At 43.1% G+C, this 16,737-nt stretch overlaps 1 protein-coding gene across 1 annotated transcript in view; it reads left to right on the top strand.

The window, feature by feature from the left end:
* The window catches only part of marchf5 (membrane-associated ring finger (C3HC4) 5), a 28,705-nt gene extending 12,199 nt beyond the window's left edge, over positions 1 to 16,506 (top strand). Inside the window, exons 2-6 of the mRNA XM_066693026.1 lie at positions 2,551 to 2,753; positions 13,088 to 13,218; positions 13,907 to 14,090; positions 14,206 to 14,372; positions 14,578 to 16,506. Coding sequence (XP_066549123.1) covers positions 2,551 to 2,753; positions 13,088 to 13,218; positions 13,907 to 14,090; positions 14,206 to 14,372; positions 14,578 to 14,694 — 802 coding nt within the window. The 3' untranslated portion in view covers positions 14,695 to 16,506. The remainder of the gene's footprint in view (positions 1 to 2,550; positions 2,754 to 13,087; positions 13,219 to 13,906; positions 14,091 to 14,205; positions 14,373 to 14,577) is intronic.
* The last annotated feature ends 231 nt before the right edge of the window (positions 16,507 to 16,737 follow it).

Genomic DNA, 16,737 nt, shown 5'->3' with positions numbered 1-16,737 from the left:
TCACAAAAGCTATCTATCTGGCACAGTGCTCCCTCCCAGAGGATTTGGCTATAAATTCTGACAACAGCTTTATTTCATTGTTAATGTCCCTGTGGATCAGGCTTTCAGAAACTGGTAGCATCTCTGATGTCTCTGCGTTCGACTTGCAGGGGTATGGGGAGGTGCTGAACGCAATCTGTAATTTAATAGTTCAGTACTTCCGTATGAGTTCAGACCGATGTGTAGACTGAGGGAATACTTAATGCATCTGTGAGAACGTGTTTTGATAAACATATTGATTTTTTTTTTCCAGGCTACAAAACAGAATAATTGTTTAAGTCACAGGTTTACCATGCATATGAAAACTGAGCAATTGAATTCCCGAAATTGATATCTAAAAGGTCAGACAGATAGGATCGCCTAGGTACATAAGGAGAAGAAAACAATCCAGGACTCGGTGGTTTACTTAAAGAACTGTAATACTGCACCCAGGAAGACACATAGAGCTATTTAATTATTATTTGGCATTTCATTGAGGTAAAACATCTTCCTGCTTATCTGGGAGTTGTTTTCAACGTTTTATATGAAAATGCTGATTGTTCTCTTGCGAAACTGTTTGTGAACATTAAACCTGTTTTTAAATTCGTGTTTGGAAAAAATAAAATGAATTGGCTATCCTCTCCATTTCATGACTGCATTGCACAGTATTGCTAGAATAAATGACACTTCTTTGGATTTTAGCTGAGTTGGCGCTACCTTTTGGGCAGAAAGTGGACATAGTCACAGCTGACTGTCCAGGTGTTCGTTGGAGTTCATGCCTTGTTTATCAGGAACCAATGGGAAGCTGAATGCTCTTTTGGTTATTAAAAAAAAAAAAAGGAATTTAAGAAGCCCTTTTTCTACAATAATTCAGCAGTGCATTTACAACCATTATTTTAGCTTTTTCTGTTCAGATCAATCTCTAACGTCAGCCAGGTTTGTTCTTTTTCCAAAGCATGCAGGCAGAAAAACATTGTCCACCTCCCCCCCACCACACTCACAAATGCCCTTTCTGTTTTTTATGAGGTTGTTTTGCTTTGCTGACTTGTTCTGTAAAGATTTTGAGGCCCTTTTCTCTTAAGTGCTTCTGAAGATTGCATTACAAGGTTAGCGTCCTGAGGGTATCAATAATGCAGCCACAAGCATCTTTTCGTTTTTCCACAGACAATACAGGATTCATGAAATCTTTATCAACTTTATACACAGACTGAGCTATTCTCAGCTCGGTTTCAAGAAAAAAACAGGTCTTGCCATTGGCTCAGGGCATATAATATTAGGTTTCCGACATCACTTGATTACAGGAAATGTGATTTTTATTTCCTGTCTTGTGCAAAGTATTATAATGCAACATGCAAACAATATCGTGACTCTTAATATCTGAATCTTAATTGTCAAATAGTAATTAGTACATGTAAGTTCTAGAAAAAAGTACAGGAAGGAAGAAGATTCTAGCATTGTGTGTTTTATTAGCAGAAAGCTTAGGGTGAAGTATCTGAAGATGGGGAACTTTACTGACTCCTGCAGATTCTTAATAGTTTTGTTTTGTTAGTGTTCATTGTGCCTTTCTGGTTGCCATGTCTACTGAAGCACCACATTATGTGCAGGCGGAGAAAACTGCTTCATTGGTCAGGCTATTCCAGGTCAATTGTTGCTCCGTGCAAGGACAAAGATCTCCCCTGCAGGGTTACAAGGGAATCTAGCCGCAGGTCTCTCTGGTTATTTCTACTCTTTACTGTTCTCTTATCATTCTAGGACAATATGTTTTAGGTGGCAGTCTCTCTCGTTGGCTTCGTTTCTGGGACTGGATGGGGAGAAGATAGGGGGCATGCCAAGAACTGTTGCTGCCAATGTGTTCTTATTTTACCAAGCCAAGTGAGGTTTGATGCTCCCCCGGATCATGCTTTAGCTTGGATGCATGATTTTATACAAAGTCTGCTGTGCTGGCAGGGCCTTTTATGTGTTACAACCGTTGGGATCATTTGCTTTGAGACTGTTGATAGTTAAAGGAAAGGTCCCACTAAGTCTTTGGGTTGTGATTTTTAAAAAGTTGCTTATATGATGGAGTCGATCTGGAAGAGTGATATATGTCTTACTTATATACAACAGCACGTTAAAGACGCATAAAACTGTGATTTTAAAACTAGAGGGACCTATCCTATACAATTCATTGTTTGTGTATAGGCTTCTTTTTCTCTCAAGGATATTTTGAACTTACACTTCTAGAAGTGTCCAGAAAGGTGAACTTTTTTTTTCTCATGTTAAGTGTACTTATTTCTGAATCGTGTCAATACATGGAGTCCAAGCACTGGTTTGTTCTGAGGAGACGGACTTCCAAGAATCTGAGAGACGTCTGTATCTGGAGGGATGCAGTTTTGTACCGAGTGTTGCCGCATAGGAACTGCCTTTCAACTTGAATTGCTGTGCCCACTTTCAATCTGTGTGTTTTCAGTTCCCTGTGTCCAAACTGCGCTCTCTCCTGTGCACACTGCAGCGTGTCCAAGCCTGACATGTCCTGTGCGCTGTCCCCTGCAGGAGTTGCTGGGTGTGCTTCGCCACGGACGAGGACGACCGCACGGCCGAGTGGGTCAGGCCCTGCCGGTGTCGGGGCTCCACCAAGTGGGTCCACCAGGCCTGCCTGCAGCGCTGGGTGGACGAGAAGCAGAGGGGCAACAGCACGGCCCGGGTGGCCTGTCCGCAGTGCAATGCAGAATACCTCATAGTGTTCCCCAAGCTAGGTAAGAGCGCCGAGCGAGGAGAAACTGGTTTTGTTGGGTTTGTCCGCACATCTGCATTCTTAAAGTTTTTTGGTGCAATGCAGAATACCTCAAGTGTGTTCCCAGAACTAGGTGGGAATAAATTTGTGTATACATATAAATGTTCTTCTGTTATTTCTTAGGATTACGAGGGGTGATTTTTGTTGACTTTCTCCCCTCTTAAAGTAATTAAGTTTTCAAAATGTCGCGCAGCAGGCTTAGCCATGGCTTCAGAGCGGTGATGGAAATTGTGCGTTCCACACGACTGATCTGTTACACCTTGCTGGCAACTTGGGCTCTCTGAACTCGTCAGCGCTGAGCTTTAAATAAAACAAAAGTAAAACCCTCTCCATACCTAACAAGACAATCTAGACGAGGAATGTATTGGCAGTGTGGTACCACCCCACCCCACCCCACGCCTGGCTCGTGATTGTACGGTCTTTAAATTAAATTCCAGATATTGCCAAGGATTAGATGCTGTTATTGCCAGCTGATCAATTAAGATCCACATTCTTACATGTGATGCAGACCCTTGTTTGTCAGACATTATTACCTTTTGATTTGTGCATGTTGCAATGTGAATCAATTTGACTTCCCTTTAAACATTTTTAATGGATTTCTTGGCTACAATGTGCTGATTTTAGACTGCTTGTTTCTCTTGTTTATCAGCAGACTTATTGTGTTTGTAACAATTATAGTGTTTTGTATGATACAGCAACATTCACTTTTAGAGAGAGCTTAAGCCCAAATATATACGCAGCGAAAGATTAATTGTATTTGGGGTGTTTATGAAACTGAGAAACTCACTTTCAGAAAGTGTCAGGAATGGCACCTGCTGGAATGATATCATGTATTTTTTTGTAATATTTGTTATTATATATGTATATTATACTTCAATACAGCTTAAGCACACTGGTGTTAATTAGCGGCTGTCAGTAATACGTTTCCACCTCCACACCTGCGACCTGCAACCTGCCAGAGCCACATAAATCATTCTGGCTTTGCTTACATCGTATTTCCAGAGTAAATAGAGTGGAAATTTCTCAGGGTTGATCGGAAGGATATGAACAGCCAAGAGAGCTGTACTAGACAAATAAAGCATAATTGTTCAGTTAATACCGTGGTACTACTTTGACATGGAGAGAAACTCTCCCTGAGATCCTGATTTGCACGATTGTTGGGAATATCTGGGTCGTATGTCTGCTTAACATCCGGCTGTGTGCCGGTGTTTAAAGCTCTGGTGAAAAATAAATGTTAGGGTTTAAACTTAAAGTTTGGCTGCTAGTGAAAATAACTATTTGTGTAAGTCAGTACTAGGATATTTTTGAGGAATTAAACCGGCACATACCAAGTTGAAGAACACAAGGTTCGGTATTTTTCTGCACATTTGTGGATGCCTTTTCTAATGATAAACTGCCTCCGTGTCTGTTTTTGGCACGAAAACCTGCTGTTCATTTTAAAGTACGGCATGTGTTTTTCTATCTGGATCTTTTTTTTTTTTTTTTGGACATTATGTAAATGGCTCGCTGTATATAAAGCAGCCAAACTGCATTAGTTCAGCACTTTGATTTACAAATAACCTTGCATGTCTCTCTCCAGAGGGCTGCCATGTTATTTCAGGAGAACCGACTGTCCGTGTCGCAGTCTTCTCAGCCGTGACCAGCTGGAACATTGCGCTGTACTTTCCTCACCTTTAAATTGTATGAAATTAATTGAATATTGAATGTAAACTGTTGAATTTTAGGATTATATTTTTCTTTGTTTGTTAACTAGGAAATTCTTCATTAATTGCTGGTCTCTCTTGCTCTGTACAAAGCCAAGCTGAGAAACCTATAGTCCTGTGTTTGAATTCTTTTTTTTTTATTTTTTATTAGAAATAAACTTTTATATGTATTTGTGAAGATATTTGGCTTGTTTTGCAGTGTATGGCTGATATTGAGTTTGGAAAAGATCTTTGAGGTTTTCCATTGACCACACGGAAAAAGAACGGACATGTGCTTATCGTGCAGTTCGTGTAGGAGCCAGCCTGCATGGAGGCCGACAACACCGCGAAACACCAAACACTGCCGAAAGGCGCGTGGCTTCGGCAGCCGTGTCCTCTCCCAGTCGCTCTCGGCAGGGCCTCGGTCACGGGGAAGCCCCTGACTGGCAACTCTGAGCAACAGGAGTAGACATGCGGGGGCGTTGAACAATGCCGTTATAGTCCACAGTCGGGCATTTTTCCGTTAGATGTTGCAGGTGTGTTTGAGTTGCGCTCTGTCTTCCTGTATTTGCGTGTAGTGTCCGGGGCAAAACACTGGCTCACATAAAGAAAAATCAACAGGAAACCCGCAACAGCAGATGGCCGAGTTAATGGCAGCCTAGGCCTATACCTTTAAGCACAGCTCTCGGGAATATTAAAGGGTGAATGCTTAGACTCGGTCAACCTGGGAATTGAGAGCAGTGCCCATGTACGAGGGCTGCTGCGCTGCGGACCCCGACATGGGCCCGCCTGCTTTTGGTGCCTTGATAGCCCATACGTGCAAGATGAAATTAGCTTCAAATGCAGTGTGACATCCGAGCAACTGTTAATTACTTGCACTAATAAATGATGAAATCTCAGCTGGATTGTACAGCTGGCTTTTGAAAAAGGACTATTTGTATTCATTTACATAAACTGAGATAAAATTAATGGTGGTGTGCTGTCTTAAAGGTATATTTATACTGTGCTCAAAACTGCATTGCTTAGGTGAGACAGTGTTTTGACACGCATGGCAAACGCGCACCACCACAAATGAAATAAGAGTAGGGGACTTGGTTGTAGGCCGGGAGGCATCTATATATAAAGTACTTGAATTCAGTGCCTCTTTCTATGAGATTGACCACCCTCAAATGGAGATATGGTGTTTACATTTGCTAAAATAAGCATGCTTACCGAGTTAAATAAATGACATTGCCATATAATTAGAAATCATCATATTTTGCAAAGGTCAGCGGCCTTAGGTGGAAAAATACAGAGCGGAAATTATGCTATGCTAGGAAAATAGATGTCAAGCTATGACAGAGCTGTCACCGCCACTGATAAATAATTGGTACCAGAAATAGCTTAGCCAATATAACCACAAGCAACCTGACACAGTGAGAACACACAGAATGGGGGCTGTACAGCTGTAAAACTGTGCTTCCTTTTGTTAAATGTAATTAAACCTCATATTTTTCAACTGAATAAAATCCCAGACCTATCTGCAGCCCTGTGAATCCTTCGTCATGTGGTGACTACTGCTCTTCTACTGGGATGTAGTGATGTAGGTGTGTTTATGTGAAGAATGGAGGAAAAATGGATTGCTGTGAGTTCGTCTCTCTGCTGGCCTTGTCTATAGGCCCTGTATGAGCTGTATAGGTGCTGTAAGGAGATCTTATGTACCGTATTGATATGCGGGGTCAAGACCTGTGGCAGGGAAGCACTTAGCCATCCCCGAGAGCCGAGCGACTCCGCCGAGAAGCAGTGAGGCTTGAGCGCTTCCCGTCTCCTTCAATGTCAGAGCAAGGCAGTCGGGGGGGGATGTGGTGACTGCTCCCCTGCTCACCTCTCTCAGTGACTTTTGAAGCGCTGTGGTAAGAGAGCCCATTACGCTAACAGTGGAACTAGAATTTATACGTAAAGTAGTTCCTCTTCGTGAAATACCTGACTGTGCATGCGGTAACCCTCGCTGACTGCTCGGTTTGCATTAAAAATATAGTTCAGGGCTGCACACCCACCACTCCTCCCTGAATGAGACGGCATAAAAAAGAAATGAGTCGACACGCCATCGCATCATGTTAACATCATACGGGGATGCTTTCGCAGAGAAACCTGCTGCAGTTAGAAAAATGGCTCAGCTATTTTTATTGCCAATGGTCATTAAATCTGACCTAGTTTCTCGAGCCCCGAGTGTTGTATTGCTTAGGTAGTTAGAAAGTAGATGAGAATCCAGTAAAGTCATCGGAGGAAACGCAAGATCGATTTAGGTAAGCAGTACTGAGCTGCAGATTGTGAAGATCCATGTTTCTTATAATATCGTTCTTTGAAAGGAACACTGGGCTTCAGTTGTGCAAAGAAAAACACTCTTGAAAAACACAAAACAAAAGGGACAACCTTGTTTGTCAAGGGAGGGAAGGCTTGGATATTTTCTTGTTAAATAATCTTGGGTGGGAAGGTAAATAAAGATGTACACCTTAACACAAGATCAAATACAAACTGCAGCCGTGACTGCCGCTTTGTGATTTATTTTATGTTTTTAGTATAGTTCTCTTTTGTTTTGCAACTGGAAGTACCTGTTTGAAAGACCACAATACAGTGTTTTGAATCAGTCATGTATTTATAAAAAAAAAAAAAAAAAGGGGGAGGAAATGTTGAAGTAATTGAATTGTTGGCTAAACGAGAAGGAAGCGAATGTCTGTCTTTCCTCTTCTAGGGTTTTTGTTTTAAACCAGATCATGTTTTTGTCTTTTTTACACTGGTTATATGATAGTCATTCAAGGTCACATTCCTTTACCCAAGCTCATTAATAAAGGCAGAAAAACAAAAAGGAAAAATAACAAGCGCCTGCCTGACAGGAGGAATCTCTCGTGAGATCAAAATGAACGTGACACGCAGTTCAGAGCCGCACAATGTCCTGCTCTGTTGTTGTCTACCTACACTCATGTTTCGCCCGTTTAAATTTTCATGTGCCCTCATTTGCGTTCGTTTCTTCGCACAGGATGGGATACTGTGCCACACGAAACATTATTCTCTGTGTCTCGACACTTGTGTCCCAGTTCAGAAATGGTGAAAGTGAAGACGTGCTGCATCTGTTATCTTAATAAGCCCTCGGCTTCCTGACACGCGGTCCTCGTTAGAACCAAACACCTCCTCTCAGAAACGGCGCTGCTGGAATGGGGCAAAGTTCTGGGACTTCAATATTTAATACGTCCTGGTAATGAGGCTGTAACTCTTCAGCATGGCAAGTGGACGTTTGTCTTGACAGGATTGAATGTTTTCATTGTGATATTGGACTTGAGTGAAAGGCATAGTTTGATTTTATGGACATAATTACCATTGCAGGAATGTGAATTCGTTTTCACATTCAAGACGCGAAGGTGGAAACGCAGGGAGTTTAAGCTCCAGCTCAAACTCAGATGTGAGAACAGTCAGACATGTAGCTTTTCTGTGCCCCTGCTATTGTCTACATTTTATAAGTACATTTGAAGACTGTTCTCAGCTGCACACTGCTGTATTGAAAGTGTGCCCAGAAGCAAAATCTGCCAAGTCACTTTAGTTTACTTCGTTTTTGAGAAATGATTGCATTCTCGTACAGCAGCTCCATGCCACAGTGTGATTTCCGAAGTGTGAAATCCTAGGTTTATTTTAAACCATTTCAAACTTTTTAATGGCTTTTGAAGCTTGGCTTATATCGCTGCAGAAAAATTGTACTTCGAGATAAATTTGATTTTAAACTCTACTGTTGACATCCCTTATAAATAAGTTATTTTCAAATTAAAGTGCCCTCTTTCTGTTATCATGTCGTACTGGTTTCTTTAAATGTATTTTTGTTTAAAAACGCGGTATACATTGATTCAGCAGACGATATAAACACAAGGAATGGTAATCGGGCGGGAGTCTCTATGTACTCATAGTTCAAGTCCCTAAAAAATTTAAAGATCTCTTGGATCTCTTGGATTTAACAAGGTCAATAAGAAGACATAATGATCTTTGTTAAAGTAAACAAATTACATTTTTTTTGTAATGGGAAGCTGAAGCCATGGCCCACTGAGAAAAGAAAAGGTTCAAATGCATTCATTAAACACATGCAATTTAATAATCAGGCTTATATTCTTATGTGATTTGTATGTAAGGAGAACGGGGGTGAAATTCGGGGCCAGTTAACACTTACAAAGTCACTCTAAATGTTAGGATTAGTCGACACTTTTCCATGAATCTGAACTTCCTTCTAAAAACCTTCAGACTAGAGACAAGGGGAGGCTGTTTGAGGAAGCCCACGGGAGAGAATCATAACCGTCTGAACAAATACTCCTCTGTTGGCTCGGAGATCTTACTGTAAATTTGAGGCTGACTGAAAATAGGGTCCTGATAAGTATGTGAGTGGGAGGCAGGTTCCCTTTTGTTAATAATTACACAATTGCCACATATATAACCAAAGGGGCAATGATCTTTTTAAGAGAAAAAACAAAACCGCAAAGACTCTTCAAGACTTGGCATTGTGCAGCTTTTCAGATGTTGTCATCCTAAGCCAGGATAAATGGGATGTTGTTTTTTTAAATATAAAGTACAGTAAATATTCTGTGGTTGACTATTCCCTGACTCTGTATTTCAGCAGGAAGTTGTAATACTTTTTGTAGAATTCATACAAAGGGTGTGAATAGATGTCACTTCATCAATTAGTGGGAGTGATACACAAATACAGGAAATGCAGCCGCAGTACGTTGGGGAATTCTACTATTTAAATGACAATATGATGCACATGTAATCTAAAACTAAAACAATACCTGTTTACTAGTGTGCAGTGGGGTGGATTTGATTTCACAAAGTGTATAATACACTTTGCTGCAGTTTACATCTCTACATTTCATTTGAGGTCTGTCCGTAAAGATATCAATTCTATACACAATTGCTGTACTTCTCAGGGTGCACCTTTTTGGCCGAAGCTGTTCTCTAGAATGGGAGATATCTACTGTAAAGATCATTTTCCTTTTTTCCCCCTAAAGAAAAACAGACGCCGGTTTCCCTGGACACCTGCCCTTTCCATGCTTTGTTCAAACAGTGCTCACTCAGGATGTGGCATTTAGCTGAGCTGTGAAAATGTCTTTCTCTTACTGCACAGCTGTGGGGGTGTCAATTACAGTCATCAGCCGCCCCGCGAGCCCAGGGAATGCTTGTGCTTCGGACAGCTCTGTAAACCCCAGAAATCACGTCTTGAGAGGATGCACAAGTGCATCTGAGTGCAGAGGCGCTGGGGTTGGGTTTAATGAAGACTGGTTCTGAAAGACAGTTTTTATTTTGGATTCCTACGGCGGGTGGAGGGGTGCTGGTGCGATGAAGCAGTTTTAATTGTCCATCGGTGAGAATCCCTCACTGTGCAAAGACGGCTCTGTGTGAAGGCTGGAGTCGTGTGGTGTTTTAGTACGTCTGAAGGGACATTCTCAGGAAATATGAAGTGTGTGCTGCTGGGTGGTAGACGTTTGTGCTTCATGTCCTGGCAGGAACAAATGCTTTTCCCATACACTTCTATATACTGTATATACACTGCCTTCTGCCTCATAGTTTATTCTGAGCCCGGTCTGACATTCCTATCTGTTTTACCCCAGGCAGCGAGAGGGGGTTACATATGAATCTATCAGCCTGCATTGGGTGATCTAGCAGTATACTGGTATGATTTTACTCTCAGTTAAATCATATAGTGAGATTGGAGTGCACGATATAAGAAAGCTGCTTTATGCATTCATTCATAAACCAAAAAGCCAGAGCTATTGATACAGGTGTGACGGTTCTGAACCTCGGAGGTCCAGTGAGGCTTTCAGGCAGTCGGACAGTTGATGTAAGTGGCCGTCTTTTCTGTCATTAAAGTTCTTTACATTTGCATTCCTACTGTTCTGAGGGAATGTAAATGTTTAGAATATTCTGATCTACATTCTTCACAGCACGTTCTAATGGCATTCCAGCGCAGATGTATTAATTTGAATAGGGCACATAGGCATGCCGGAGGATGGTTATTGTATACAGTTGTCAGAAGGCAGTGTGTGTGGGAAGAGGGGTGCCTTCTGAGACGCAAGTCATTTCTCTGCCCCGTTGACCCTCCAACCCCCTTAGACAATCCGAAATCCATCAATAAATAAAATGTTTGGAGAAACCAGTGTAGTTGAGGACACCGAGTGCTTTTCTGCTGTAGTGGAGTTACCAGGGCCATATGGGTGGTTATTCCGCCTGGGTTTTTTAATTTATGCCTACTGACTCATGCCTCCTCTCGATCACATATTTCTTTGTCACCGCGTGCCATCTGGATTCGTTCGTTTGATTCATTAGGAGTTTAGGTCAGCAGCTGGATCCGCTCTCCTCCTCTTCAAGGTGCTTCATCTTTGTTGGTTTCCTAAATGATCTAAGTAGCTTAAAAAAAACGGATTACCTCGTGGTGATGGACTTGTTTGTGCTTCTTAACACAACTTGTGAAATTGTATAATCATAGAAGTCATAATTATTCACACATAATGTGTGTGTGGCGGGGGTTCTCGGCACAGATTGCTTTGTGAAATCTAAAAAGTTGTTGATGGGAAGAAAGCTCTTCAGTTTACAGAGAGGTTATCACGATGTCAGATTAGACCGTTCTTGAAGGAGACTCTAAATATACTCTGCCGAGAGGACAAAGGAGAGCAATGTCTTGGCTGCCAAACGTAAAGTAAATGCGACAAAGGAACATTTCATTCGGACTTGTTTATACTACCTCCTCTGAATGAGCCGCGTTAAACCCTTGTGTGATGCTTTTGAAGGTCATAATTTTATGTCCCAGATTGTTATCTTTATCTGGATTTCTTTTGTTGGTGGAATGACTTGCTGCTCAGAACTTTTGCGTGGTTTGCTGGGGTGGAAGAACTTATCCGAGATCTTTATCTGATTATGAGAACATATTGTCCAGAATTAGCTCATTTACCTGCCCTTCAAAAACGTCCCCCCGTGAACTGGGCAAAGGACGGCAGGCGGAGAATTAAACCAATTAGTCAGCGTTTGTCTCCACACAAAAGGAGAAGGAGGTTCTGTATAATCTAGGCACACTACAATGTTTACCTACTCCAGATTCCCCACAGGAAAATGAGCAACTGTGACTGGGACGCTTCCAATAGCCATAGAGGAAATCAGTGTTATTTCTTTGGATCGGGTGACTGGGCCACAGTTTCCTCAGTCTGGGCTACCAGCAGACACCGCGCTGGAAAACCCCGGCTGCCCGTCTATCATCCCCAAGAGGACAATGCGGTGGAAAAGTAAAGCAACCTGACCTTCAGCTTTTCCATTACGCTCCTCTCATCCCAGGGAGGTTCTTCATGTTAATAACTGGGCTCTGGTTCATGCCCGCGTTTGTGATGGAAAATAAACACATTAAACACAAACGCAAAGGTATGACATTCTTTAAGCACATGTAACAGATATTTTGAGGGCAGTTTGTCTCTGTTGCTTGATCTTTATTTCTGAGGCACTGGAGAATCCATTCCCGATCATCTTTAGAGCGAATGAATGTCAGTGCTACACATCCCGAAGAACCTCCCAGTTGTGTTGCTGACTATGAGGCCTCCGCAGTGTTTCTGAACCGAGGCAAAGCAGTGCGTTCATTTACTTTAGCTGATGTCAGTACAACACTGAATTTATAGCTCGAGAGAAATGCTCACTGCCACGTTTCTCAGGATAGTAAAAAAAAAAAATCTATTAAGAAGCAACGCTGGTTCCTTCAGGACAGAGGGAGAGTTATGTATGGTGGACAAGTACATCCTAAGAATGAGAAGGTAGGTCAGCAGTTGATGGATTTGGCTGCTAAAATATTAAAGGTAGTCCTTATTATGTGTTGCATAGTCATGGTTTATCAATATTAAATTATGTTCTCGATGTGTTGAGTTATGTGTTCTTTGGCCATGTGCCTGCTGGCGGGGGCTGGGAGCAGAGAGAGATGGTTTTCGGTTAGCTCAGCAGGCTCTTTGTGACCCCTGCTGGAAAGAAATGAATTGCATGACTTTGGAGGTCGACCATAAGCGGTCTTGACTGAGACCTGGCAGGTTTCTGTGCTGCTTGCTCCTCAAGGCTGAGTGATATCTCATCATGTCTTAGTCACATCCCTGACACCCATATAAGGTTGCCATCCTTTTTAAAATGATATGAATATAGATCATTTTCATATCAGGAATCTTGTTTTAAAGAAGTGAAGGGCATTGCTACACAATTGTGTGTGGAAGTTTGCATGCCAGATGCTTTTCAGTCCCGCCCAGGCCTGTTCTAGTAGTTTCCTCCAGCGCCCTTTATAACATGACAATGACCTTGTGTCTTTCGGACCGTAAATCCAGCAGAATCAAGCTTTTGAACCGTTTCTCCCATTGCTCTTTCATTTGTAGAATCATTGCATCACTTCAGATGAATCCAACGCAGACCTTTGCAGATGCTTTCTACCCTGTAGTGAAACCTTATTACAATTCTCCAATTCTCACTGCCTGCCTGCCACCCAAAATCAAAATGGAAGGATAGGCAGTTAAACTCATTGTATTACAGTCCAAGCTCTCGCATGTCACTCGCCGCCCTCCTCAGACTGTGCTGTGCTGTCCGGCAGGTCCTGTGGTGTACGTGCTGGACCTGGCCGACCGCCTCATCTCCAAAGCCTGCCCGTTCGCCGCCGCGGGGATCATGGTGGGATCCATCTACTGGACCGCAGTCACATACGGGGCCGTCACTGTCATGCAGGTATGCATTTTCCGTTTCTTTTTCTTGTGTGTGTTCATGTAGTATTGCCACACCTGCTGCTCCTCCGCTGCCTGGGCCGGACTTCGCCCCGGCCTGTCTGGTCTTATTACCGGCAGTATCCTGCTGGTGTGTTTGTTTGACGGACAACTCCCAGGATTCCAAACGGGAAGTGGCTTTTAATGGAGGATTGGAAAGAGGTTTTTGTTTCGTTTGTATGGTTGTTTTTCTTTCCTCTGCTGTTAATCTGTCTGTCAGTAGATAATTATGAAGGGGGGAAGAAAAAAGTGCTTCTGTCGAATGTCTGCGCTCCCCTATTGAGATGCTTCTGGCTAAAACGAGCGAACTTCTTCACTAAATACATTAGAAAAATCCTCAATTATTGTTCAGTTTCTGCAGCAGCGAGGAGAGTACAAACACCTTTAATGAGCCGCCCACTGTGCTGGGCTCTCAGCATCCTTCACAGCTGTTCCCTCGTTGTGTGCCGCCCCCAAGGGTCCCTGTCAATCCTTCCCTTCAGAATCAAACCAATGGCAAATGTGTATTAAAACTGAGTCGCACTGTATAAATCTGTTGATAATCTTTACTAGGATAATATTGTTACCTGTTCATACAAAGCCTTTCAGCATGTGGCACGGGGCAGTGCTGTGGGGTGTGAAGACCGTGTGACTGAGCCTCCCCTCTCCCCCAGGTCGTGGGACACAAGGAAGGCCTGGACGTGATGGAGAGGGCGGACCCCCTGTTCCTGCTCATCGGCCTCCCCACCATCCCCGTCATGCTGATCCTGGGCAAGATGATCCGCTGGGAGGACTACGTGCTGCGGCTGTGGCGCAAGTACTCCAACAAACTGCAGATTCTGAACAGTATTTTTCCAGGTAAAAACGGACAACGAAAAAAAAACACATCCTAGCCCTTTTGCCCACTGTCTTTTTGTGACCACTCCCAGCGTCCCTCTGCTTTCTGATCGTCCCGTCCCGCTCTCTCCCGCAGGGATCGGCTGCCCGGTCCCGCGCATCCCAGCGGAGGCCAGCCCCCTCGCCGACCACGTCTCGGCCACGCGCATCCTCTGCGGCGCCCTGGTGTTCCCCACCATCGCCACCATCGTGGGCAAGCTGATGTTCAGCAGCGTCAACTCTAATCTACAGCGGACGATTCTGGTAAGGACACATTTACCCCTGCTCAGACTGGTACCGCCCCGCCCCGCCCGGTTCTATCTTCTCACGCTTCTGCCTAGTGTGTGTGATGGGGAAATGATGGGCGCGGGCTCGTATAGATTTACTAATTCCTCTCGGGCACCACCAACCATTCTAAAATCTCTAACTCGAGTTTAAGGTAACGTTTTCTCTCCTCTTCTCTCATCAGGGTGGAATCGCCTTCGTTGCCATCAAAGGGGCGTTCAAGGTGTACTTCAAACAGCAGCAGTACCTGCGCCAGGCCCACCGCAAGATCCTCAACTACCCCGAGCAGGAGGAGGCCTGAGCTCCACGGCCCGTGCCTGCTGTACAGTGAAACCTCATCCGCTCAATTAGATCGCGCCGTACTGGTTCCATCAGTCCTATTTCTGTGCTGTGGGATTCCTGTGCGTCGCTGGTACTTTATTATTATTTTTTAAACCTAATGAAAGCCTTGGAGAAGAGGGAGAATCTCAAGCAAGCCCCCCCCCCCGTACCTTTGAATGTGATTTTATTTAAGACCTTCGAAGCACGTTTTACCCATGTAGCCCGTCTCCCACAGCAGAGGACTGGCGCTGGGCGAGAGCTTTGTGACTGACTCAGTGTTGTTTCGTTTTCTTAGGTTTTTTTTTTTTAATACATAACCAGCATGTTTAGTATTTGAAGAGGACGACGACAACAGGGAGGTGACGATACACAAAACTGAACTGCTGTGCAATTGAAAACTGCTGACTGGCAAAGAGGTTTTCACACGTATGGTGTTTTTTTGTTGTTTTTTTTGCAGTGAATTCAGATTTGAGATATTCCTCCTTGGTTTATACGCTGGGTTACTGCACTCTAGTGAATAAACATCTCCACCTTTTGTCAGGTGCACGCCGGCGCCCAGCATCTGAGGGTCTGGGCTTTGAAATCTTCATTTGTGTAAGATTTTCCCGTATTACTCAAGGTCGTGGAGGAGGATATCGTTTTAGAGGTAGGGGTGCGATAAAGGATGTCAAAGACGCTGTGGAAATCTCTCGATGGATAAAAGAAAAAAACATACGCCAAAGTTAAGGGGTGTCCCTCATTTCTTCGCAGCTCTGGAAATAAAGACGATGCATTCCAACATCCTGAACGTAGATCAGCAGAGGTGACGTCTTTTCATCTCCTCACTTGTTCTTCGTCCGCGGAGAGGGAGTGAAACCACACTAAGTCCCAGTATTGAAAGTCTGTATATGCGAATTTGCTTTAGAGAAATTGCAGAGCTAATAACAGGCAACATGCAGGTTTATTTAACAGCAATGAAAGTCCTCATCCAGATTCGCAGTGAGAATAATTAATCTAGTCACCTTCTCCCCGTCTGCCTTTAACCGTGGCTTATCCTCACCATCTCACTCTATAGCTTGTTTGTCATCATCACTATATACTCCCCCCCTCCCCATTAGCTAAGTACATAATATTCTGAGCCCACCACTAATGAATCTGGCACTAATTACAGTAAGAAAGGAGAGCTGAATTCATAGTAATAAACTCGGAGCACTGAGAACGAGTCAGGTTACCATGCGGTCATTAATTAATTTGTCTCCGCTCTACCTTTTATTGGAGGAGTGGGACAGCACAGGCAATTGTCTATCTATTCCTCACGTGGAATTCCCTTAGTTGGCTTGTACTGTTAGTATTGAAACCACAAAAAATGTTTCATGCAGAATAAGTTGAGAAAAATTAAGTAAAAGCTGTTCTTCTCCCAGCTCAATTACCTACCATTGATGTGATTGCTACCTATTTTATATAGCCAAATAACAACAACATTGTAATAAGACAAAACCGCTTGCGTGACAGTGATGGCTGTTCTGTTTATACAGATTAGGTTATAGCAACTACAATATACACTTAAGTGTCCACATCTAATAGGATTGTCTGATCTATAGCTGAAGCAATCCAACACAGGTGAGCGCAGTTTTTGTTTTGTTAATAAACCACAAACATTAAATCCATACATTTGTTCTTGTAATATATATATAAATGCCAAAAGCTAAATATTGACATTGTAAAAATCTGTATGCATTGTACAGTATATTGCCTCTCAATTTATAGTTTCATGATTGACTTATGTGAATAAATGTATTTTTTCACTGCTTGATTATGGCGTCTTAAGTCTTACGGTTGTAATAAAGTACCTAAAGCTTGTACGACTGCACAGGTGGATCAAATCAAAGTGATGCAACATTTAATCAAACCTGCAGCTCTTTTTATTGTTCGGATACGGCGGTTAACGAACCGGATTCATTCCAAGACATCGCTTCGCTGTCAAACGTAGGGCGTGTGGTTTTATTCACCGCTCGAAATCCTCCGGTGAGTCAGAGATGCATCG

Source organism: Amia ocellicauda, chromosome 20 (assembly GCF_036373705.1).
Source record: "Amia ocellicauda isolate fAmiCal2 chromosome 20, fAmiCal2.hap1, whole genome shotgun sequence".
Taxonomy (NCBI): domain Eukaryota; kingdom Metazoa; phylum Chordata; class Actinopteri; order Amiiformes; family Amiidae; genus Amia; species Amia ocellicauda.
The sequence above is the reverse complement of the archived record's forward strand: the minus strand, read 5'-3'. Positions and strand labels throughout refer to the sequence as shown.